The sequence below is a fragment of the Scyliorhinus torazame genome, unplaced genomic scaffold (genome assembly GCF_047496885.1).
Source record: "Scyliorhinus torazame isolate Kashiwa2021f unplaced genomic scaffold, sScyTor2.1 scaffold_709, whole genome shotgun sequence".
Classification (NCBI taxonomy): Eukaryota; Metazoa; Chordata; class Chondrichthyes; order Carcharhiniformes; family Scyliorhinidae; genus Scyliorhinus; species Scyliorhinus torazame.
Window position 1 is genome coordinate 34,985 of NW_027308436.1, and position 26,229 is coordinate 61,213.

General features: G+C 41.4%; 1 protein-coding gene across 5 annotated transcripts in view; it reads left to right on the plus strand.

The window, feature by feature from the left end:
* LOC140406607 (abl interactor 1-like) overlaps positions 1-26,229 on the plus strand; it is a 60,682-nt gene that overhangs the window by 15,675 nt on the left and 18,778 nt on the right. For 3 of the 5 annotated variants that reach the window (XM_072494604.1, XM_072494608.1, XM_072494609.1), the window contains exons 2-5: positions 17,269-17,369; positions 18,358-18,504; positions 23,976-24,076; positions 24,849-24,923. In XM_072494604.1, the coding sequence (XP_072350705.1) occupies positions 17,347-17,369; positions 18,358-18,504; positions 23,976-24,076; positions 24,849-24,923 (346 nt within the window). In that variant the 5' untranslated portion in view covers positions 17,269-17,346. Of the gene's footprint in view, positions 1-14,307; positions 14,323-17,268; positions 17,370-18,357; positions 18,505-23,975; positions 24,077-24,848; positions 24,924-26,229 lie in introns of all 5 variants that reach the window. The other 2 variants (XM_072494606.1, XM_072494607.1) reach the window with 2 other exon arrangements.

The window sequence follows — 26,229 nt, forward strand, 5'->3', positions numbered from 1 at the left end:
CAATAATAGGAATACACAAGGGGGACCAAATTTAAACAGGAGCATGCTTACAACATGCAGGATCATCTGCTGCAGCTGTAGGACAGCAAGTTATTGACAGTGCAAATAAATAGAATCACCAAGGTATTGGTAAATCAACTTTGCAATTATTGAAAAGAAAGACGTGTATTTTGATGGTACCTTTCATGATGTCTCAAAGTGCTTGTGATTTTGAAGTGTAATTGCTGTTGTAATGTGGAATACCCAACAGCCATGTAAATTATAAAATTATGTACAATGCAGAATTCTTGTCCATTGTGTGGAACCCACTTGACAAACTTGACTGACTTGAAGCTAAACAGCTAGGGCAGTGCTTCCATGACAAAAGTATGTCTGTATTGAGCTATTAACTATCCTCCATTCAAGCATGCCCATTAAACCGTATATTAGAGTAACTCATTTACCTTCTGCCAGTCTGCATCTCCAAAATGTATCAAAGATTGCCCAGTCAAATGAAAATGTAAATCTAATTAGTTTGAGTAGATGGAGCAGCATCGACAAGCATAGCCAGTTGATTCTCATTGGGAATATGGATGAATTGGACCAGTTAATGTATTTAATTATCCTGACAACCAAAACAACTGTTGAAATTTATAGGTTACTGAAGTTACTGATTTGATCACAATATATGAGAACATTTCAACATCTCCCATTTTTAACTGTGGCCCTTGCAGTGAAAGACAGTGTGATTATAATTATTATTTTGCAAATGACATCTTGCAGCTTTACAAGTCCAAACTCCAAGTTGGACAGCTAAATCACAGCACTGTTGTCTGGTTGAATTCTACGGCAAGTTTTCATAGGCCACATTGTTCCCATTATGGTGAACAGTCTGACCTGGGAGACCCGCTGTTTTAAGTTCTATTTTGTGAGGAGGTGTCATTTCCTTGCAGGGGAAGTATGAATCCTTTGTATAGACAACAGATTTAGAGGGAGGTTGAACTTGTGGAGCGCTCCGATCAGCCATGATATTGAATGGCCGAGCGGACTTACGGTGCAGAGGGAGGCCATTCGGCCAATCGAGTCTGCTCTTTCAGAAAGAGGATCCTACCTAGGCCCACTCTCCCGTTCTATCCCTGTAACCCCACCTAACCTGCACATCTTTGGCCACCAAGGGGTAATTTATCATGGCCAATCCACCTAACCTGTGTAAGCATGAGACAAGAGTGGGCCATCCAGCCCCTCGAGCCTGCTCTGCCATTCAATAAGTTCATGGCTGGTCTGATTGTGGCTTCAATTCCACATTCTGCCTACCCCCGTAACCTTCAATTCCCTTTTTAATCAAGAATCTGTCTACCACTGCCTTAAAATTGTTCAATGATCCACCACTCTCCAAGAAAGAGTTACAAAGATTCATGATCCTCTGAGAGAAAGTAAATCTTCTCAGCTCCATCTTAAATGGGAGACCTCTTATTTGTATACTGTCTAACTATGTCCCTTCGTTTTAGTCTCTCCCCCAAGAGGAAAACATCCTTTCAGCATCCACCCTGCCAAGTCCCCTCAGGATTTTATATGGTTTCTGTTACAATCCCTTACAGGGACAGCTGTATAGTATCTGATTCCCCTCCTACATACCTGAGAATGAGCTACTCGGGTGACGCGGGGACAGAGCTCCCTCCTAATTGGAGGAACTCCCCACAGAATATAAACCCCGACCTGGAATAAAGTGAGTTGTACCCTATCAACCTGGCCTCTCGTGGAGTCTTTGCCTCCGTCTACAACAGTTTCGATAAGGTTAATTTTCATTCTTTTATACTCCAATAAATACAGGCCAGCCTGTCCGACTATCCTCGTATGATGACCCCCAATCCCAGGTGAACTATAATGCACTTCTTTCTAATCTTAAATAAGGCGATCAAAACTATACCTTCTCACAGTACACCAAATGTAGTCTCAATATTATATTTTGTTGCAGTAATGTTATTTAAAGCCCTGGTTTAAAATACATCGAGGCAGAATGTCTGCTAAACCCATGACTGTGTCGTAAAAGTGAGTTAATTATTCGTTTTGACCATTGACGGGTTTACAAATAGATGGCTAATGGAACGTTCATAGAATCGTAGAATTTACAATGCAGAAGGAGGCCATTCAGCCCATCGAGTCTGTACTGACCCTTGGAATGAGCACCCTGCTTAAGCCCATGTCTCCACCCTATCCCTGTAACCTAACCTTTTGGACATTGAGGGGCAATTTAGCATGACCAATCCACCTAACCTGCACATCTTTGTGGGAGGAAACCGGAGTGCTCATTGTTTTGATTTTGGAGGCTCCCTGGAGTGTAGATAATTTTGAGGTGCTTAGTCCTGGATTAGCAGGTCGTGGGACAGCTTAGTGGGAGGAGTTTGAAGAATAACTCATGATAGAATCAAAGAATCCCGACAGTGCAGAATGAGGTCATTCGTCCCATCGAGTCTGCACCAACCCTTTGAAAGAGTGTTCTACCCATGTCCACTCAGCCATCCACCCTGCCCTAGCCCTGTAACCCCATAACCTAACCTGCACATTCCTGGACACTAAAGGGCAAATTATCTTGGCCAATCCACCTAACCTGCACATCTTCGGACTGTAGAAAGAAACTGGGGCATCCGGATGGAACCCACGCAGACACTGGGTGAACATAGAAACTCCACAATAACTCATGGCTGGAATTGAGTCCTGGAGCTGTGAGGCAGCATTGCTAACCGCTGCCCTGACATAATTGATGGTGGAGCCAGGTCTGTCTGCAGTTTGCTGGCTCCTGGAGGTTTCTCTCCAAGGCTTTCACATAAAAAGCAAGTAAATCTGATTGCTAACTTTGTTTTTTTTGAACAATATTGGTTTGCTTAATTAGAATATACATTGCAGATGTAGGGAGTAAGTTAAAGTTTTTCCTTTTTAAAATTTTCTTTTCCAATTGAGGGGCAATTTAGCGTGTCCAATCTATCCACCCTATACATCTTTTGGGGTGTGGGGATGAGACCCACGCAGACAAGGGGAGAAATGTTTTTCCTTTGATTAAGAACTATTGGAACTGTTAACTGTTAACTTGTTACTTTGTTGCTAATATGACCTGGACAACTAAGAAAAGGATACTTCACTCCAGGAGTGTTAACATTGACCAATAGGTATCTATTATGTTAAAACAAACTTTAATTTAAACACAGAATCAGTCTTGACTGTAGCAAAATATTCCTACTTTGTTCCATTCACCTTGCAATAAACAACAGCATTCCATTTTCCTCCTTAAGCACTTGCTGTGCCTGCACTCTAACTTTGTGATTTTTGTATGAGGACATCCAGATCCCTCAGTGCCACAGGATTTTGCAATTTCAGCATTTGAAAATTATGCTGCAAAGAACAATACAGAACAGGCCCTTTGGCCCTCCAAGCCTGCGCTGACCATGGTACCTGCCTAAAGTAAAACCGTATGCACTTAAGGAGTCCATATCCTTCCATTCTCACCCTATTCATACATTTGTCTAGATGCCCCTTAAAATGCCGCTATCATACCTGCTCCCACCACCTCCCCAGACAGCGTGTTCCATATATTTACCACCCTCTGTGTAAAAAAAAAAAAAAAAAAAAAAAAAAAAAAAAAAAAAAAACTTGATTCTCCTACCCTAGGAAAGAGCATCTGACTATCCACTCTGCCCATGCAACTCAGAATCTTGCAGGCCTCTATCAGGTCGCTTCTCCACCTCCGTCGTTCCAGTGAGAACAGACTGAGATTATCTAACCTCTCCTCATAGCTAATGCCCTCCATACCAGGCAACATCCTCGTAAACTGCTTCTGTACCCTCTCCAAAGCATCCACATCATTCTGGTAGTGTGGCGACCAGAATTGTACACAATATTCCAAATGAGGCCTAACTAAGGTCCTGTACAGCTGCAACAGGATTTGCCAATTTTTATGTTCAATTCCCTGACCGATGAAGGCCGGCATGCTGTATGCCTTCTTGACCACCTTATCCATATGCGTTGCTACTTTCAGTGATTGGTGGACATGCACGGCCAGATCTCTCTCCCTGCCAGTACTCGCAAGAGTTCTATCATTTATTGTGTAATTCCTACATGCATTGGACCTTCCAAAGTGCATTACCTCACACTTGTCCGGATTATACTCCATCTGCCATTTCTCCACCCAAGATTCCTACCAGTTTGTATCCTCTGATAATCCTCTTCACTCTCTGCAACTCCACCAATTTTTGTGTCATCTGCTATCTTACTGATCAGACCTGCTACATTTTCTTCCAAATCATTTATGTACACCATGAACAACAAAGGCCCCAGAACTGTTCCCTGTGGAATGCCACTAGTCACAGCCTTCCATTCCGAGAAACACCTTTTCTACTGCTACCCTCTGTCCTCTGTGCCATGTGACTTAACTTTTTGTACCATGAGGTACCTTGTCAAAGGCTTTACTGAAGTCCTGTATACAACATCTAGCGCCTTTCCCTCATTGATCATCTTTCTCACTTCCTCGAAAAACTCGGATCAAACTAGCGAGGCACAACCTACCCTTCACAGAACCATGCTGTCCATCATTTAATAAGTCAATTTGTTTCAAAATGTGAGTAAATCCTATCTTTAAGATACTTTTCCAATAATTTCCCTACCACTGACCTAAGACTCACCGGCCTAAAATTTCCTGGATTTTCTATGCTACCCTTCTTAAACAATGGAACAACATTGGCTACTCTCCAGTCCTCTGGAACTTCACCTGTAGCCAATGAGGATACAAAGATTACTGTCAAGGCCCCAGCAATTCTTCCCCCCCCACCCCCCCCCCCCCCCCCCCCCGCCCCTTGCCTCCCTCAGTATTCTGGGGTAGATCCCATCAGGCCTGGGACTTGTCTACTTTAATGCTTTTTAAGATGCCCAACACCTCTTTATTAATATCAACTTGACTCCGAACATCTACACACTCTACCCTATACTCTTCATCCACCAAGTCTTTCTCTTTGGTGAATACTGAGGCAAAGTATTCATTTAGTATCTCCCATTTTCTCTGGTTCCACACATAGATTCCCTCAAATATCCTTGAATGGACCAACCCGTTCTCTGGCTACCCTCTTGCTCTTTACATATGTATAAAACGCCGTTGGATTTTCCTTAATCCGGTTTGCCAATGACATTTCATGACTCCTTTTAGCCTTCCTAGCTCCTACCTTAAGTTCCTTCCTACTTGTTTTATACTCTTCAAGGGCTTCATCTGTCCTAAGCTTTTTAGACCGTATGAATACTTCCTTTTTCTTTTTGACACAGTTGATAATATCCCTCGTTATCCAGGGTTCCCTTTACTTACTTACTTACTTACTTACCCTTATCTTTCACCCCCACAGGTACATGCTGGTCCTGAATTCTAATCAAGTGACATTTGAAAGCCTCTCACAGGCAGTATGTTGATTTTCCCTCAAACAGCCTCGCCCAGTCACCACACTCCAGATCCTGCCTAATGCTGTTGTAATTAGCCTCCCCCCTGTCTAACACCTTCATCTGAGGACCACTCTTGTCCTTTTCCATAAGCTGTTTAAACTTACAGAATTATGATCACTATTCCTGAAATGATCTCCAACTGTAACTTCGATCACTTGGCCGGGCTCATTCCCAGCACCAGGTCAAATATGGCCCCTTCCTAAGTTGGGCTATTTACATATTGTTTCAAGAAACCCTCCTGGAGGCTCCTTACAAATTCTGCTCCATCCATGCCTCTAAGCAGTAAGTGTGCCCCAGTCAATATAGGGAAAATTAAAATCGCCCACCACAACAACCGTATTGTTTATGCATCTTTCCAAGACCTGTCTGCATATCTGCTCCTCTATCTCCCACTGGCTGTTAGGAGGTCTGTAGTTAGCCACCAACATTGTGACAGCACCCTTCCTATTCCTGATTGCCTCAGGAATTGCCTCGCTGCCTGAACCATCCAAGGTGTCCTCCTACAGCTGTAATATTCTCCTTAACCAATAATGCAACTCCCCCAGCCCTTTTGCATCCCCCTCTATCCTGACTGAAGCATCTAAATCCTGGAATGTTTAGGTGCCTATCCTGTCTCTCAAACAAGTTTCTGTAATAGCAACAACATCATAATTCCACGTACTAATCCAAGCTCGAAGTTCATCTGTTTTACCTGAAATATTCCTCACATTGAAACTAGTGCACTTCAGCCCACCAACCCCGCTGCGTTGACCAACCACAAGTGCCCTTCTTGCTCTATCTCTTAATCTTACTGACCTTAGTCTGTAGTTCTCCCTCCGTTATTTCTCCTGCTGACCTCTGGTTCCCGCCCCCCCTGCCATACTAGGCAGTTCAATCTGTTTCTCTGCCTTCCACTTTTCTCCTTAGTAGCTTTTGTTTTTGTCACTTCTTTACTACCCTCTAACTTCCTGCATTGGTTCCCACCACCCTGCCATATTAATTTAACTCCTTCCCAACAGCGCCAGCAAACAGCTACCTTAGGACATTGGTTTCTATTCTTCCTGTCAAAGTGGACAAGTTCACATTTCCCACTTTATGTTCCATCTGCCAAATTTTTGCCTGTCTATTTGACCTGTGTCCCTTTACAGACTCCTTATTTTCTCTTCATAGCTTGCTTTCCTACTATTTTTTTTGTTCATCAACAAATTTAGCAACCAGACATTTGGTCCTTTTCATCCAAGTCATTGATATAAATTGTAGAAGACCTGGTACTGATTCCTGTTGCACTGTACTTGTCACAATCTTGCCAACCCAACAATTTGTTACCATACACTATCCGCTCTTTCTTTGATGAGGAATCTTTGATGTGGCACCTTGTCAAATGACTTCTGGAAATCTGCTAACTACATACCCACTGGTTCTCCTTGATCAACGTTGCTCATTGCTTCCATAGCGACTCCAGTAAATTAGATCAACACTATTTCCGTTTCAGAAAACCATATAGACTCTGTCAGACTGCATTCTGAGCATGTTCAGCAATTAATTGGAACTTGAGCTCACGGGCGTCTGGCTGAATGTGACGTGATGACATTTGTTCGGAGTTATCTCACTGACCATCTTAAATTATTCCTTCACCCCTCATGAGTTACTTTTTAAAAACCAGATTGTATATGTATCCCCTTCAATTTTCAACATTTACTGACAAATCAAGGATATATGAATAATAACAGTTAAGGCGACCATAATAACAGAATTATGAAACTTCATACAAGAGTAATTATACCCGAGGAAACAAACTTTGACCACTGATCACAGAAAACATACAGTTGCTGTTTTCATGTTCCATTATATTCAGATGTATTACTCAGACTGAAAACTACATATTTATGAAATGGCAATGGGGATAGCAATACTTTTGATTCCACAAGTTAAACTTTTGAAATGTATCCAAGCAGAGCAGTTCTGATGTATTGGGGCAGAACTTATTTTTGCCTTTTGTTTGAAACGGACCTATTCCTCTCGTGATGGACGAGTGTTAAAGTGACAGCCCTAACTTATGGACCTTGTCACCAGAGGTACAGCTATACGAAAACCGAATTGTGGGAAAACTGGACAGTTTTATAAGCTGCTGTGCATCAATTTTAATTGTTAAATCAGTAAAATAACTTACCAGGGTGCTGCATTGGCATGGTTTTGCGCCGGACGAGTCATCAGCTTTGCATACCAGTCTTTTTCTGCATTCTGATTGGTCAAAGTGACCCTTGACCCCACTTGAGAAGGGAGGGTGGGGGTTGTTCCAGGATGTTACCTCTGACAGTGAAGGATTGACTTCAATTCTATTTCATTTGAATTGTTTTATCCCACTGGTTCTGTTCCATCACTAGACTGATATTTTATGCTTTGCTTGTTTGCTGTTAAAATGTAACTTGCAAATACCTAGCACCACCTTTGATGTCATTATTAAAATAGCCTTTCACCAGCTAATTTTGTTCAGCTACAAGATAGAACTATCTGCAACTGCAAATTTTAAGAGTAAATTACATAAACGTTCACTGGCGCTGGTTTTGATGTGATTCAACTGAAGCTTGAACAATTGAGTTTAATTGGACTTGCATGGTTCTTTAACTCATTTCCTGATGTGACATTTGACATCATCCAGTATGTAATTGCGAAAAAGAATGGCAAGATTAAATCTGACTCTACTTCTGATTGCAATTCGACAGTTTAACAATATTGACATACAAATGAATGGCAAGAACTTGGATCAGGAATCTGTTTGCAGAGATGTGCTGCACTCATTCTGTTGATTTGTGTTGCACTCATTCTTTTGATAGAGAATGAAAAATGGTGCATATGGAGAACCCTTGTGTATACTTGTTAATTGTGGGACACTGAGTTAAATCTGATTTCTGTTAACTTGTGTATTTTGACAGCATGGGTAGCACAGTGGTTAGCACTGTTGCTTCACAGCAGCAGGGATATGGGTTCGATTCCTGGCTTGGGTCACTGTCTGTGTGGAGTCATCACGTTCTCCCCGTGTCTGGGTGGGTTTCCTCCGGATGCTCCAGTGTCCTCCCACAAGTCCCGAAAGACGTGCTTGTTAGGTGAATTGGACATTCTGAATTCTCCCTCTGTACCCGAACAGGCGCCGCAGTGTGGTGACGAGGGAATTTTAACAGTAACTTCATTGCAGTGTTAATGTAAGCCTATTTGTGACACTAATAAAGATTATTATGATTAATTCAGTACAATTGACCTCATTCATTCTTCAGAATGGAGATTTCCTGTTGGGTAAAATAATTTGGCTGATAATGGCAGTTCTACTGGCATTAGTATGCTTTATCAGTTCTTCCGAGAAGTCTGTCATGTAAATAGCATTCTATTTTTCAAATCAGATTTGTGTTCTCGCTGAAAGGCTTGAAGTAATATAATGCAAGCAGAGAACACATTAAAAGGAACAAGAGAGCAGCTGCAACAATTGGGACACGATTGGACAGGAAAGCAGTGGAAGGAAGAAAGCAGATTTCCTTGCAGAAATACAATGCAGGTTCTGGTACTTTTCAAACACTTCCTTCTGTGATCCTGTCCTGATTTTGAACTAGTGTCCGGTTTCTACCTAATAGGGGATAAATTTATCCTCGCTGCTCTAAAATTGGGCCGTATTTATGCGAACGGGAGATTTAATTGTAACCTTGTGAATACTGCAAATTGACAGTTAAATTTTGTGCTAATAAATAGGGACTTCATCCATACTATTTTCACAGTAACTTCATTGCAGTGTTAATGTAAGCCTACTTGTGAGCCTAATAAAGATTGTTATTCTATATTGTCATTAAAATTGGAATAGTTTAATTGACCGAGCAGCATGGGCAATCGCTATGTTGTCGGATATTGGGCATAATTCTGGAAATGTCAGCCTTTGTGGCTCCAGTGGGGAACTAGGCAATGAAATGGGAAGATTTGATCAATCTGATGTCAGATATACAGAGTAACTTGAATATATTTGGTGAGTAATAACTTTGTGTGTCGAACCTGATGGTTTTAATGTGACTTGAGGCTCTGCTAGATATGGAAAAGAGCAAAAGGAGCTTCAGGATGTTAATATCTATATTTTGGTTAGTTGGTTTCATGCAAAGATTAACATCTAATCGGTAATATAAAATCAAATCCTTTCCTATTTTCTGTTAGCTGCTTTTATGTTGGCTTCATTTTAAGATCCAGTTTCTCTTAAATTCTACCACCTGAGATAAAAAAGTGGGACTTAACAGTATAGATGCTAGATTCCTATAATTATGAATTAGTGGACAGACACTGACAAAACCATCGGTTCTCATTCTTCAGTTGGTACGGTATTTTATATTCCATTCTTCATGGCTGCAACTGTTACTACTGGCAAATCTATTCTCCCCCGCATTGTGCCCACTTTTAATGGTTTGGCTAATTACCAAAATCCAGTCCGAGTTGAGATTTGAACTTTATGAAAGGCTAGTGTGAAAGTTCAACTCTCTGCCATAATAATCTTTATTGTCACAAGTAGGCTTACATTAACTCTGCAATGAAGTTACTGTGAAAATCCCATAGTCGCCACATTCCGGCGTCTGTTCGGGTGCACAGGGAGAATTCAGAATGTCCAAATTATCTAACAGCACATATTTGGACTGTGGGAGGGAACCGGACCGGCTCCTGGAGGAAACCCATGCAGACACTGGGATAACGTGCAGATACAGCACAGACAGTGACCCAAGCTGGGAATTGAACCTGGGACCGTGGAGCTGTGAAGCAACAGTGCTAACCACTGTGCTATGTGCTGCCCCTTTATATATTTATATGCTACTGTATATACAGCACCACTTACTGTGCCCATCCCAGTCCCAACGCCGGCATCTCCACATTATGTTTTTAAAGGCAGAATTATGTTGTTTTATGTCCTCTGGATTTGGAATTCTGCCATTGTTTTCCAGCACTATACCTGTAAATAAAATGGCAGTGGCAAATCTGTTTTTCTAATGTTAGCAGCTGTGTGGGTTTTGGCAAGAATTCGGACTTGTTCTTGTATTGATTTCACATTTTGTTTTGATTAGGATTTGCTTCAACTGGCTAGCTGCTTTTACATTGCTCCAGCCATTGGCAATACACAAGTAAATTTAAAGCCCAAGGGACAGTGGTTCTTCACTTCCATGAGCAACCAGACACTGCATTAAGTAAACCAATTCTACTCCTTCACATTGCATTGTTATTGTAGAAGTGTGTCCCTTTTTAACTTTATGCTCCTTTTAATAACTTGGCTCTGGTGCTAACAAACAACCAAACAAACCTTCCAAGGTAGTTCGTCTGAGTGCCAATGACATGAAGTCAAGTCTGCATTATTTTCTCTAGAATTGAGTGTTGAGCTCTTAGCCAGCTTGCTTGGTTAGTGATTCACTTTTTCATTTTGACTGGTCAGTAATTCTGCACGTAGAAACTTGTCAACATACAATTCTTTCTTTGCTGGATGAATCTGTCACGTTAGTTGAAAAATCTCACTTTTGAAGTATTTTGTCACTGGGTATTTGAGAGGGAATCGAGCCATGGGGTTGAAAACACAATAAAAAGCTACTGCTGTAACTCATAAAGCCAAAACAATGCTGGAACACTCAGCAGGACAATCGGCCTCTGTGGAGAGAACAAATGTGTTTATATTTCAGGCAGGGAGCCTCAATCAGAGAACTGACTCCAGGGTGAACCCCTGAAACGTTAACTCCTTTCATTCCACAGATGCTGGTTGACCTGCTGAGTGGTTGCGAAGCAGTTTATTTTCACTAATTAGTGCCATATATGAGAAATGACTCATAAATAGGCTGATGCATATAGGTGTGATTTGAAATGCTGTCTGTATCATCAATGATTAATTCAGTCGGCATTTGATTAAATATCCTATCACTTCATAGACATGTAACCACTGTTAGGAAGTGCTGACAGCCTGGTAACTGCTTGCTTCAATCTTGCATTGAATACATCTGCTTTGTCTTTTTGTTTTTGGAGAGGAATATACACGTATGCGAATACAAAGTATATGGAGTGGATTGCACCCCTTAACTCGGTGATCTCTAATTATGCTTCACAGCATTTTAATTGGAACTCTTCTTTTAAATGGCTTTAAATTTGAATCTCACTTGGAAGGCGTGGGTGGCTGTAACCTCACTAGTTAAGATTTCTGCGCTTCTGAATCTGAAGGGTACTTCTGCGATGAGGTTTGCTGCAATTCTGTGAAGCCTTATATGGTAGGCTTACTGATTAGTTTGAATTGAAAATGGCTCAGTTTAATCCTATTGCAGGTCAATTGCTGCTTTCTTTGAAGATCCTTTACTTGACCTCACTTGCTTTCTTTGATAATCGTGAATGGCTGTCAATCATGTCCTAGCAGCTTCATGTTTGCTAAACCAAAAGCCCTGGGAGGTTACAGCACAGGAAACTTTGGTACACATGCCAATGAGGTTCATTTTCTCTTCCTGCTTGCTTCTCATATCCTTCAGTAAATGGATTTTTAAACCAATGATCTAACTTTTTCTTTAGTCTATTAAGTCCGGAGAAAGAAGTGATGCACAAACATTTTATGACAGCACACCAAATCAGTGTTTTGCTGTAGATGTTTGCAGTACTGTGCTGTGGGTGATTTCACCAACTTTCTCTTGTCCTAATTTTATTGCTGGGGTACATAACAGTTCCATGGCAACTGCACAAAGCGAAGTAGCCTTTACACACCTGTAAATCTTGACTGTAGATAATGTTGGTGTTGGATCCCAAAACTGATCTACCCTCCGTTTCATAGCCAATTTGTGTTTATTCAGTCGGGGATCACTGAATAGAAAAAAGAATTGGGATCCATCCAACAAACCTTACTTCACACCAAGCTGTTATCCTCCTCCCCCTACTACATGGACAGACATGTGGCCCATCTGCTTCACAGCAAGTAACTTGTTTCCTCTTGTACAGTGTCGCTAGCATCAAGTGACTGGGCAGTGCTGGAGTGTAATTGGAATTGAATCTACGATCAATGAGGTCCAGTTATGCTGGTACAGACTTGTAATTTGTATGCCTAATTGTATAAGCACAAAAGCCATCTCTAATACCAAACTGTAGATTGAATGTCTTGAGTTGGCCAGATGAAAGAAGCTTTAAAGGAGCACTAAAATCCACTTAATCTTGCAATATCCTTCTGCATTGTAAATTCTATGATTATTAATTCCCAAGATCTGGGAAGGCATGGTCACAGAATCAAAATCTGTTAAACTGAGTCGTGCCTGGTCTGGTTGGTTCAAATTAATTTGAGGCTATGAGCTGAGATCTGGTTGCCAAACAATGGCATGCAAGATGACAACTCTGCTTCATCAGACATTGTGGTATATTTACGTTCCAAGTTTGGGCTATTCTCCCTTCAGTGTCTCAACAGCAACTCCATCTTATTTGTTGATTTCTCCATTGCTATTCTGCATTTGGATTCTGTAAGGCTGCATCAAGCTGATTTGCAAACTGGCATAGAAAACCAACATGAATTCAAGTAGATTTCTTCGAATGAGCCTGCAGAAAAAAGGAGTCACCAAAGATTAGAACCCCACCTGGGCAGCAGTCATAACCAATATACTATTTTGTTGGGGTGTAGTCTGTGGATGGTTTTGTTTCAAGTGCCAGGCTGTTTAATTTTGTGCGGCTGCACTGTAACATAATGGGGACGACTTGTGTGTGGCTTACACAGAACATTTTGCTTGCTGCATGGCTATGTAGCTTAATTCACGACCTTGACAGATGTTCAGGAGAGCAAGATCACAACACAGACAGATCTAGGGAATAGTTTTATGTGGGCTTCCATCTGTTGAACTGAACCCTATTCGGCAGTCATGTTAAATGTACAAGATATCTGCTTTCATGATCTATGACACTAAAATAATGTAGGACGGTCTTCTCTTTGTTTGAGAACATAAAATTAGGATATTTTGTATGTGTGGGACCACTTGGGTAGAATGCATTAAATTGTCCAGCTTTGGGCTGGCACTCAACCATGTGGATTTGCATACCGAGACTGGATTAAGCACTTGGTAAATACCAGTCGAATCCCAATCGGCTGTGTTCACACTTGTAGACTTGGTTGATTCGGTTTCCTTAATAGTCTTTTAATTGTGCTAATAGATTTTGTTAAATAGCTACACAAAGTTGTACCTGTGACCCAATTGTGTACAAACTTTTGAATACGACAGGCTTGTTTTCATTTGCTGCTCCACTTGCATTAACCCATCTTGATTGATGGGACCTTGCTACCAATTGTTCAGAATGTTGACAACTTGTTCATCCAGCTGCATCACGTTTTGAGTCCCAATGCTTTAACTAGGCAGAGCATTGGCAGAGAAGGAAAGAAAACAAAGAAAATCCTGCACTCCAGATCCCACTCCTTTGTGGGACATCCTTCTCCATGTGTCCAAAGATGCCCATGTCAATTATCGGTCTGTTTAGTCATGTGGAGACCCATGGCAGAAACTTGAGAACCTGAGTAGGTAGAATTCTTGAATTGAGAGACAGTTAACAATGACTCATACGTTTTATCTTTACTTTTGTGAAACCATGACATTGCTATGTTGATCTTCAGATTGAATTGTTAATCCATGAACAACTTGGCAGTCATACATTTGTGTAATCTTGGCTTGTGTAACGGAGTATGAATGTTTGTTTTGTTAATTGAAGAGGGACCTAATTATTTCCAGCACCTCAACTTGTTGAGCAAAACTGTGCCACAATGTAATGGTGCAGTTAATTTTTAATTATTAATATTATTGATGCTGAATTCTGTCAAACTCCTTGTGTGGTTAACTCTTGTTATTTTTCTTCCCTTTTGGCAACATTAAGTGGCTTAAAGCCAAGGTAAGATGAGCCTTTTTCTTTGTAGTGCACCAACAACCGAACTAATCAATGAAATTTCACCAACCCCTCTGTTCCCATGTCTTTATCTTTTTAGTACAACAGTATTTTACACTGGAATATAGGACCACATGGCCATTATGGCCTGCTCTGACATTCAAAAAGATCATGACTGATGTGTGGTCTCAACTCCACTTTTCTGTCTGCCCCTCCAAAACCCTTAACTCCCTTTTTATGAAAAATCTGCCCAACTTTGTCTTGAATAAATTGAATGATCCAGTCACCACTGGTTTTTAGGGGTAGAGAATTCCAGAGATAAATGACCCTCAAAGAATTCTCCCCTCTATTTTAAAAAGGACACCTCCATTCTTAAACTCTCTCTCCCAATGCAAGTCCTCCCACAAAAGGAAACACTCTCGGTATCTATCCCACCAAATCCTTTGGAGTCTCAGTTTCAATAAGAGCAGCCCTCCTACTTTAAACTCCAATGGGTATACAGTCATACAGCACAGAACAAGCCCTTCGGCCCATTATTTCTGCATCGACAAAACTACACTCATCCCACTTTCCAGCACTTAGCCCATAGTGTTATGACATTTCAATTGCTCATCCACATTCAACTTTTTAGAGGTTGAGGTTTCTCGCCTTTCTACCCTCCCAGGCTGTGCATTCCAGACTCTCACCACCCTCTGGGTGAAATTTGTTTTCCTCAAATTCCCTCCACCTCCTGCCACTTGCCTTAAAATTTGGCCCAATCATTATTGACCTTTCAACTAAGGGAAAGGGTGTTTCCTATCCACCCTGTCCATACTCCACATAATCCTATACACCTCAATCAGGTCCCCCCTCAGCCTTCTCAGAGCTCTAAAGAAAACAACACTAGTATATCCAGCCTCTCTTCATACCTCAAATGCACCAAGCCAGGCAACATCCTGGTGAATCCCCTCTGCACCCTCTCCAGTGTAATGACATCTTTCCTATATTGCAGTGACCCAAACTGAACATAGTACTCCAGCTGTGGCATAACCAAAGTTTTGTACAGCTCCAACATAACACCCCTGCTCTTATAATCTATGTCACAAAGGCAAGTATTCTGTATGCCTTAATTACCCTATTCATCTGTCCTGCCTTCAGGGATCTATGGACCAGCACCCAAAGATCCCTCTGACCCTCCTAGCGTCGTACCATTCATCGAGTACTCCCTTGTCTTGTTGCTCCTTCCAAAGAGCATCACCTCATAATTTTCAAGGTTAAATTTCATCGGCCACTGATCTGCCATCTGACCAACCTATCTATATCCTTCTGCAACCAAAGAAACTCCTTCACTATTGATCACCCTACCAATTTTTGTCATCCACAAAGGAGACCTTTTGGCCCATCAAGTCTGCACCGGCTCACTCCCTAACCCCATCTCCCTAACCTGAACATCTTGGGACATCCAAGGAAAAACTTTAGCACAGCCAGTCCATCTAAACTGCACATCGTTGTAGTGTGGGAGGAAACCAGACAAAATCCAGAGAGACTCTGATCCATATCTCTACACACTTCTTAAAAATTGGAACCAAATTAGCTGTCCACCAATCCTCGTCCCCTCCACTGTGATGAGAGGAATTAAATATTTGGGTCAGGGCCCCTGTAATTACCTCCCTTGCCTCCAACACCAGCCTGGAATACAAGTCATCCAGACCTGGGGATTTGTCCACTTTTAAGCCTCCCAAAACCTCCAATATTCCCATCACCACCTATGTCAAACCTTTCAACACCATTTGCTGTAACTGCATTTTTGTGCTTCATGTACCAGGATCCCTTTGTATCACGAGTTCTGCAAACTCCCCCAGTTAAAATAGTATACTGATGTTTCTCCATTGGCGGGGAGATATTCTGCCTCCCCTAGACATCTCCCAGGCGACTGCAAATTTGGCTTCCATAACATTTGGTGCCTTCATTCAAGTCATGATGTAGATTCTAAATAGTTGAGGGCACAGCTTTGATCCCTGTGGCACCCTAGTTGCAGCTTGCCAACCGAAGACCCATTTTATCCCAACAGTCTGCTTCCTGTTAGCTCACCAATCCTTTACCCATGCTAATATATTGCCACATACATGATGTGCTCTTCTGTTGCAGGCTTTTGTGGTACCTCATCAAGACCTTTTGGATATCCCAAGTTCGGCAGAATTACATGTTCTCCTTTGCCCACCTTGCCTGTTGCTTTCTCAAAAATCTCTTCATGACTTAAGTTAGCTGTCCCAATATATCTTAATATATTGATTATAGGCGATCTCTATGAACTATGCCAATGATTAACGGTGTTTTTTCATGCGATTTCGCAGTTGTGCTGTAAACCATATCTTTACAGTACCTTTGGGATATCTCTCAAATTCTCCCTAATTTAAATGTGGACTTTATTCTAAGCAGATGTACACTACTTTCAATTAAATGGCATGTTTTTAGGAAGTTTTGTAAATAGATGTACTGAACTTATCAATTGAAACTTGTACTTTGTGTAGCATTTAAGTTTACATCTGGGAATCCTAATTTTGTTTTATTTCCTTCCTGGGATTCTTCTGGATCACACTCGGTACCTGTTCAACTGGCTGCTAATCTTTTAGCCTGGACAGTGCTGTCCAGTCTTAAGGTGTCATGCCACATTACAACTAAGCAAAATCTTATCCTCGCCTGATAATCCCTCTGTTTTTGGTAGCCGGTTATAATGCTCTTGTTGCCAACCTGGCTGAGATCAACCCATTTAGAACCAATTGGACTTTAAAACTTTTACTTGACACGTTTCTAAGCTCAGCTATGATATACGTAAGCCTTCAGCGAACTGTACTGCTTTGTTTTTCAACCATCATGATATCAGAGTCCATTTTATTAATACAGTTATAAATAATAGCAAATACTTTCAATGTATGCATTCCTTACTTGAACTGCAATTTCTTTTTGTTGCAGCATGGAAGTAATCAGCCTGCCAGAACTGGTACACTGACCAGGACAAACCCACCCACACAAAAGCCTCCAAGTCCCCCGATGTCTGGACGTGGAACTTTAGGGTATGCTATCCCACACAATGGAAAACTCAGTTAATTTTCCTATCCTGTAACTATGTTTTGTGTCTTTTGAAGGGGAGACTTATTTTAGCAAATAAATTTGTAATGCGCCTAGAGTAACTTCTATTTATTGCAGGCATTGTCAAAGTCGGGGGCGCGACCCACGTTTGGGTGTCAGGAGGGTCGCGAAGCCGTCCGTCACGGCATTTCTGATCGCGCAAATCCGTGTGCAACAGCCGCAGCACCCAGCTTTTAATAATGCCGGCTGCAAGCGACCTTCAAAATGGCCAAGAACATATTTTAAAAAAAATGCGGCCGCACTGCGCATGCGTGCCGGCTCATCGGTGCGCATGCGCAGAGTTTTGTGCATGCGCACCGATGAGCGGGCACGAATGCGCAGTGCGGCCGCATTTTTAAAAATCTGGTTGCAGCCTTTTTGAAGGCCGTTCGCAGCCGGTATTGTTAAAAGCTGGCTTCAAAAGGTTTGGGGAGAATGATGTGATTGGTAGCTTTCTGAACTTTGATGCTGATGAAGTGGAAGTCTCTTACTCCAAGAATGACGAGTGATCCAACGATGGTTTCACCGCAGCTGTAACTTCAACCAAGAAATGTCAACTTTTAAAATCTTGATTTTTAAACATTCCAAAACAAAGTGCAGGTCGTATTTGGAAGCTTTATCAATTAATTGATTATTAAGTGTCTCTTATTTTTTTACATTTTTAATTGTAATGTTTTGGTGAAATGTGGTGAACCTCCAATTCTGAGAGGATGAAAACATTTTCAGTTTCTGCATTTCTTCCCCCTGTAAAACGTTATCAAATTAACCCCTCCCCCCCGGCTGTTGCCTGTGAATTTGCACAATCGGAGACGCAGAAGCTCATTTGCTTCAACAAAATCTGGTGTAGTCAGTGTCTGATTCATTACTGTCTGTTTGCTCAAACTCGCTCTCTTTATACAACATTAAGTAGCACTTTTTTTTCTTTACCTTCAGACGAAACACTCCCTACAAAACATTAGAGCCTGTTAAACCACCCGTTATTCCTAATGATTACATGACTAGTCCTGCCAGGAATGTGACTACAAACCAGCAAAGTCCTATGCGAACAGCATCTCTGAACCAAAGGCCAAGAACGCACAGGTATGAATGCCTTTTCCGTGATTGATATTTCAACTTTTATTCTAAAATGACATGCCGAGATAATTGAAATTGGATTTGCTTTTAACCTATTTTTATGTTGACAACTGTGCTAGTAGTATACTAGGACCAACCATCTTCAACTGGTTCATCAATGACCTTCTCTACAGCACAAAGTTAGAAGTGGGCATGTTTGCTGATGATTCCACTATGTTCAGTACCATTCATTCTTTTTTAAAATAAATCTAGAGTACCCAATTCATTTTTTTTTTCCAATTAAGGGGCAATTTAAAGTAGCCAATCCACCTAATCTGCACATCTTTGGGTTGTGGGGGCGAAACCCACGCAAACACTGGGCGAATGTGCAAACTCCCCACAGACAGTGACCCAGAGCCAGGATCAAACCTGGGACCTCGGTGCCGTGAGGCAGCAGGGCTAACCCACTGCGCCACCGTGCTGCCCGTTTAGTACCATTCATGATGATTCGGATACTGAAGCAGTCTTTGTCCACACGCAGCAAGACCTGGACAACATTCAGGCTTGGGCTGATAATTGGCAAGTCATATGTGTATCGGAAGTGTCAGGAATTGATCATCTCCAACAAGAGATAACATTCAATGGCATTACCAAATCTCTGAATCCCCACCATAATAACTGAACTGGGCCAGGCATATAAATATTGTGCCTACAAGAGCAGGCTGGGAATTCTATGAACCGTTCTCCTCTTAAGCCTGTCTGTCACCTGCAGGTACAGTTCAGGAGTGGGATGGAATACTCTCCATTTGTATGGATATGTGAAGCTCCAATGACCTCCAGAAAGTTGACATCATCCAGGACAAAAGATTGATGGCACTCCTTCTGCCACCTTAAATCTTTACTCCCTTCATTACAGTGGCAGCAGTGTGTCTCAAACATGGTGTACACTGCTGCCACTGTACTGTGACCAACACACCCCATGACTCTCCAAAGCTTGTCTGCCATCTGCAAGACACAGTTCAGGGGTGTGTTGGAATACTCTCCATTTGCTAACCCCCTCCCCTTTTTTCTCTTAGTTGATAGAAGTTGTTGTAATTTTTTGTCTTCTGTTCCACACCAGAGGTTTTCCTCATCAAAGCAATTAATTAACCCCACAATTGACTATAGCACTTTTATCTTCTGACTAAAGATTGAATAAGATTTTGTGGTATATTGACGGCCAACTTTTCTTTTGTTCCACCATCTACAACTTCACGATTATAGCTCTACTTTTTTTCTTGTCGAAGTTCATTCCCATCTTCAATTAAAGATTAGCTGAAGCTCACCGCTTACACACTGGTAAGAGCAAAGCCAGAAACATTTACCCCTGCCCATGTTTCTATTTCTCCAACTGGCTGCATACTCAACCTAACCTGAACAGAGTGTGACTTGTTTGAGTTGTGGTTTGTTACAGGTGCCTGGTCAGCTCCCAAATGTGGCTAAGAGACTAGACCAGAACCATGACTTTTGAAGTTTTTAAGGCGGTGCGGAAAGATAGATTCATTCCAGGAATGATAATATAAGAAATAGGGCATGGTTATTTTATAAAACAAGCTTTATAAAACAAAAGAAAAACGGTATTTAAGCTTTTAAACTTCAACCCTAACAATAACAGATTACATTAGTTTCTTAACTTTAACACATGAATTCCCATTAAACAAGCTCTTTAAATGAACATGCAGCTCTCATTCCACTTACACAGGCCAGCATTGGCAATATTTGCATTTACGAAGCAATTTTTCTGCTGTTAGGGAAATTCTCCTTTCCAAAGCCTGCCTCGGTGGCAACTTTGATGGCCTCTCTCGGTCGCTTTCCAAAACCACCTTCCTGTATCTGTTCAAAACAGGATTATTTCTCCCTCTCGCTTACGCTCTGCCCAGCCCCTAAAACAAAGGTTCTCTCCTCTGGTTTCCAGACTTGAACCCATCATGTTTATACAAAAGAGCAGCCATACACAACTAATGTCCCATTGATGGACAAAGGCCATCGGATTCTGTAATGTCAGACAGGGCGTGCCCCAAAGGACAATGGATCTTGAGTGACTCACCCTTGCTGAAGCGGGTCATCCTGTGTATTCCCACTAACTAGTTTAAATCTGAATGGGGCAATGTAACTCATGCCAGGTGTAGGTGTATCTCTCTGACTCTGCTAGCAGTTTTCCCCCATCAGTCTGTTTAATCCCGAAATTGCCTGCTACATCTTTGGTCCCAATTTCTGGACTCCATTTCCTCATACCTCCCTCGCATAACAGGTTTAACCCTGGACTTGTTGTTAACATCCCCCTGTAATATCTTCAGTCTCTGCTCTAGCTTCTTCGGACACCAATTCTATTCATAGTAAATTAATACAGTACTTTATATTCTGCCTCTCTGGTCTCCCTTTGAAAATTTGGGTGTAGCAGATAATTGAACATCAAACGCCCCTTTGACCACATTAGTAAAATATGTGCAAATATGACGAGAGTAAGTAGATTAAATCTGTATGCAAATAGTCAGTACCTGATTATATCAGGTCTAGCTAGCAGTTAGTGCCTATTGATTCAGGGTGTGTTCTAGACAGGTTACTAATTACCATTTGGGTATGGATTTTGCAACAAAGTCGCCAGAAGGATGAATCAGTCTCTGCTGCATGTCATTCTCATATCATTAGCCTATACCATAAGCTTTATTCTTAGGCTGGCATTTTGCAATATGTAAAACAGCTGCATTCCTCAGTGATGAAAAATGTTTCCCAGCTTGAATTACAGAACATCCAGGTTTAAGCATCATGAACAAGAACCGTGATGGTTGGGGACAATTTTAGCTCAAATATTCCTGCTTGTGACCCTTAAGTGTGTTTCTCAATTCCACCAGATACATTTAATTCCTTTCAGAGCATTGACAAAACAACTGATGGAAGTTCTCAATAAACAAGAACCCACAGCACTGAACTAACCACAATTTTGGTCTCCTTTAATCATTCGATGAATAATGGGTATGGAAAATAGTAACGTCCAAGGGTAAAATGTTTCTCCTGAAGCCCTGTTTTTTTCTGAACACACCAGAGTAAAATGAGACACTGTTTTCAGTTAATTATTGATTTCATGTTTTGTTTACCCAGTAGATTAAGATTCTTCTTCTAGCCATTTATTGTCTTAAATATTGGGTTTGCATGATACACTGCCTCTCTCATGCTCCAAGTGCCTCACAGATGATTAATTGCTTTGAAGTATGGTCATTGATGCACCAGCCATTTTTCATACATTTAAATAAAAACAAACCTGGAAAAACTCAGGCCTGGTAGCAACTTTGGAGAGAAAAGCAGTAAAGTTGAGAGTCTGCATGACTTCTTCAGAGCATACACACACTTCCTGCTTGGATTTAGATTTATCTTTGCGCGTACCGAGGTACAGTGAAAGGTGTTGTTCTGTACACGGTCCGGGCAGATCATTCCATACATGAAAAAAAAATAGGACATACAATAAATACACAATGTAAATACGTAGACATAGACGTCAGGCGAAGTATATGGAGTATAGTGCTAAACATTACAGAAGATGCGTAGAAAGATCAGTTCAATCCATAAGAGGATCATTCAGGAGTCTGGTAACAGCGGGGAAGAAGTTGTTTTTGAATCTATTAGTGCGTGTTCTCAGACTTTTGTATCTTCTGCCTGATGGAAGAGGTCGGAAGAGAGAATAACCTGGGTGGGAGAAGTGTTTGATTATGCTGCCCGCTTTCCCAAGGCAGCGGGAGCTGTAGACAGTCAATGGATGGGAGACGGGTTCACGTGATGGACTGGGCTGTGACTCAAGACTCTAGTTTCTTACAGTCTTGGGCCGAGCAGTTGCCATACCAGGCTGTGATGCAGCCAAATAGGATGCTTTCTGAGGTGCATCTGTAAAAATTGCTAACAGTCGATGTGGACATGCCGAATTTCCTTGGTTTCCTGAGGAAGTATAGGCTCATTTGGGCTTTCTTGGTCGAAGCATCGACATGGGTGGGCCAGGATAGATTATTGGTGATGTGCACACCTAGGAATTTGAAGCTGTCCACCATCTCCACCTTGGTACCATTGATGCAGACAGGGGTGTGTACGACACTTTGTTTCCTGAAGTCGATGACCAGCCCGTTCGTTTTGCTGACTGAAGGAGAGATTGTTGTCATTGCACCATGCCACTAGGTTCTCTATCTCCCTCCTGTACTCTGACTCATCATTGTTTGAGATCTGACGCACTACGGCCGTGTCATCAGCAAACTTGTAGATGGCGTTGGAGCTGAATTTTGCCATACATTTGTGTGTACAGGGAGTATAGTAGGGGGCTAAGAATGCAGCATTGTGGGGCCCCGGTATTAAAGACCTATCGTGGATCAACAACTTAGTTGAGTTGTTAATGATGGATAATTACAGAAGAAACATTGACTCTCACTCACTAGATCAATCTACATTGGGCAGCTTCAATATCCATTGACATAAGTAGAATCTTATGTTTTAAATATCAGTCAAAGAATGGCACCTGACAACAGAACTCGCCAACAGAATTGATTTGTGTTGAAACACCAGCCTGAATTTTATACAGTTATCCTGCACTGGGGTGTGAACTTAAATGTTTGTGTGCAATTAACAATTTTCATGTCTGTTTTATTTTTTATTTAATCAAAAACAAAATATGTATGGCTCTAACTCTCCGGTTGGCTGTAATATGAATTAAGCCAATCAATTTGCCACTTTCAGTGCCTGGCTGGAACTCCATCCCCTGTTAAGAAAAATGCAGCTTAGAATGAATATAGAGAAACAGGGACTACTTCATTAGATTTGTTCTGAAAATATTAGTGATTTACAGCACTTTTTAAAATGTAATGCATAAATGAGATACAGTAATTCTCACCTGACAGCGTATAGTTGCACTTGTTGAAAATTTGACACCATTGCTGACAGCTGTGCCATATTGAGTTGAGCAGAAGAGAAAAGGTAATACAATCTGCTGTAGGCTAAATTTAGCCTTTTTCGCATGTAACCTTCAGGAATCCACAACTCTTAATGGTCCAATACTTTCTTCAGTAAATCATGTGCGTGTATCATGCCTCTGAAGGATTTCTGGACTTGAGTCAAAATCCTCGGTTCTGAGTTTTTTTGGGGAGGAGCATTAAAACTGTCAAATGGTTCATGTCAGAAAGCACCCTGGTTAGGTCTCATCTATGCTGGGTTTGCTGACCTCAGCAGACAGGAAGGGGCCTCTGCACTCTTTTGTGGAGGTTTGAAAATGATGAGCTAGAAATGCACATGTGTATGCAGTGAGGACAGGATCAACTTTGACTGTTATGCCTCTGGTTGAATAGCCAGCTGAGACTGAGGCTTGCATGTGTATCTGTGGCTGAAATACAGCAGCTCTTACTGTAACAGGAGATTTTGTATTTGGGATAGGTGTTGGGGGGGGGGGGGAATTAATACCTGATCATTTTAATTTTTTTTGCCTTTAGTGGGAGCAGTGGAGGAAGTGGAAGTCGAGAAAATAGTGGAAGCAGCAGTATAGGCATTCCTATTGCTGTGCCTGCTCCCTCACCACCGACTCTTTTGCCAGGTCAGTAAACTTCTAATGCTTAACAGATTAATTTGTGGTGCATGCTTAAGAACCTGATGTAAAAAGTTGGTTTTGATAATTTCCCTGTACTTTAGTGTAGTTGTAACAAACTTCAACAATATTGAATGAAAAACAAAAAATGCTGAAAATGTTCAACAAGTTGTTTCAGGTTGATGCCCTTTCATCAGAAGGTCATCGGCCTGAGTTGCTAATGGGGCACAGTTGCTAATGGGGAATAGGAGTCCATCGTTTCGGACTGCGATAAGGAGACATTGCCAAAAAGTTGCAAAGTTTTGGCATTATCTAGTTCAAAGGGTCAAGGATGCCCCAACATAGAAAACATTTGAGGATGGGATAGAAAGTTTATTGACCTCTCCCAGGAATTAAAGATATCAATAGCAGCTAGGAAAGTGGAGTTAAGACAGAAGATCTGCCGTGATGGTATTGAATAACGGAGCAGGCTCAATGGACCATTTGTTCCAACATGCCCCTGTTTATTGTGTTCATGCAATATTATAACCAAAGTTGTGCTTCAGGTAGAACAATGAGTATGCAAGAGAGAACCCATTCTGTGCCGATTTTCTCATTACCAAATGGACCTCTGTCACCACTCACTCCCAGATGTTCAAGTGATGTGCCATATATATTTGTGGTCTTCGCTAAGCCAATATTATAATTTGTGTCCAGTGGCATTCGATTTTCTGAAATTTGATGTTTACAAAGAACTACTTGGTAAATGGTTATAATCACACTTTTGACTTTTTTTTGTTAGCTTCATATTCTGTCCCTGCTGGAGCCCCTTCCCTGCCGCCACCACCACCTCCACTACCAGTGGGCAGTTTCATAGGTGAGACTGGCTGCTGCTTGGAGCTACTCATTCATTTGTCCTTTCACAGCTAACTTTTAATGGCTGTGAAAAAATGGTGTTGATTTTCAATGGGTTACAGTGACTAAAACTTTGATCGAATGCTTTTGGGTTATAAGGAACTGCTAGTAGTATTCCAAGTACTTTAAATCCATGTTAGTGTCTTTGAAATAGGGTTACCACTGGCTCCGGTATGATGAACTGTTCAGGAACTTCTGTTCAGGAACTTCTTAAAAAAACTATAAAATATTAACTTATCAACTAAAGCCAGGTCTATCTTTGTCTGACTGACCAGTTTTATTTCTCAAGTGTTGACTTCTTGATGGTTTCACAGGGTGATGGTCTTTAGACCTTGCCTAAATGACCATTATGAATTGATTCATTTTTTGTGATTCATGGAAGTGTTTTGAATGTGGGAACCAATGTTCCCGAGCTTAACTTTGTCCTTGCCCAATGCCCATATGCCAATTTGAGTTTCTTTTTTCTCACTAAGAGAAAGAGAGCTCAGGCAGAGTTCCTAACAGACCATCCAGATGAGATAAACTAACTCAATAGAATCTCTACAATGCAGAAGGAGGCTATTCGTCCCATTGAGTCTGCACCGATGATCTGTAACTGTGCACATCCCTGGACACCAAGGGGAAATTTAACATGGCAAATCCACGTAACCTGCACCTCTTTGGACTGTGGGAGGAAACAGAAGCACCTGGAGGAAACCCACGCACGCTCTGGGAGAACATGAAAACTCCATGCTGTCACCCAAAGCCAGAATTGAACCTGGGGTTCCTGGCGCTGTGAGGCAGCCGTGCTAACCATTGTGCCACCATCCGAGACTGGACATTGAGCTTGTAACGTTTCTTGGATGCATAGTTTGCCCACCTACTCATAGAATGAGGGAAAAAAACACCTTCGTCTAGAAGCATTCATTTTTTAAGTTAACTTTTGGCAAGAAAAATAAATAACATTTTTGTGAACTGCCAACATTCCTTGCTAGGTTTTAGAACCCTTTGACGAACTACTGATTTTGGGGGTGTGGTGGGATATGGATAGTTTTTTTTTTTTGCCAAATCAATTTTTGAAGAATATCCTATTGCTGCATGACACTAACATGGATTAAAGTCCTTAAAGACCTGTCCTAAATGCACATGTGCTTTTAAAGAGTTATTGATTCACATTGAAGGTATCAGTCCTTCATCTGCCTTTGAATTTTAAGCGCCTATGCTTTTACATTGTTTAAAGCTTCTACACTTACCTGCTTGTTGCTATCACCTTTATTTTGTGTTGGTGA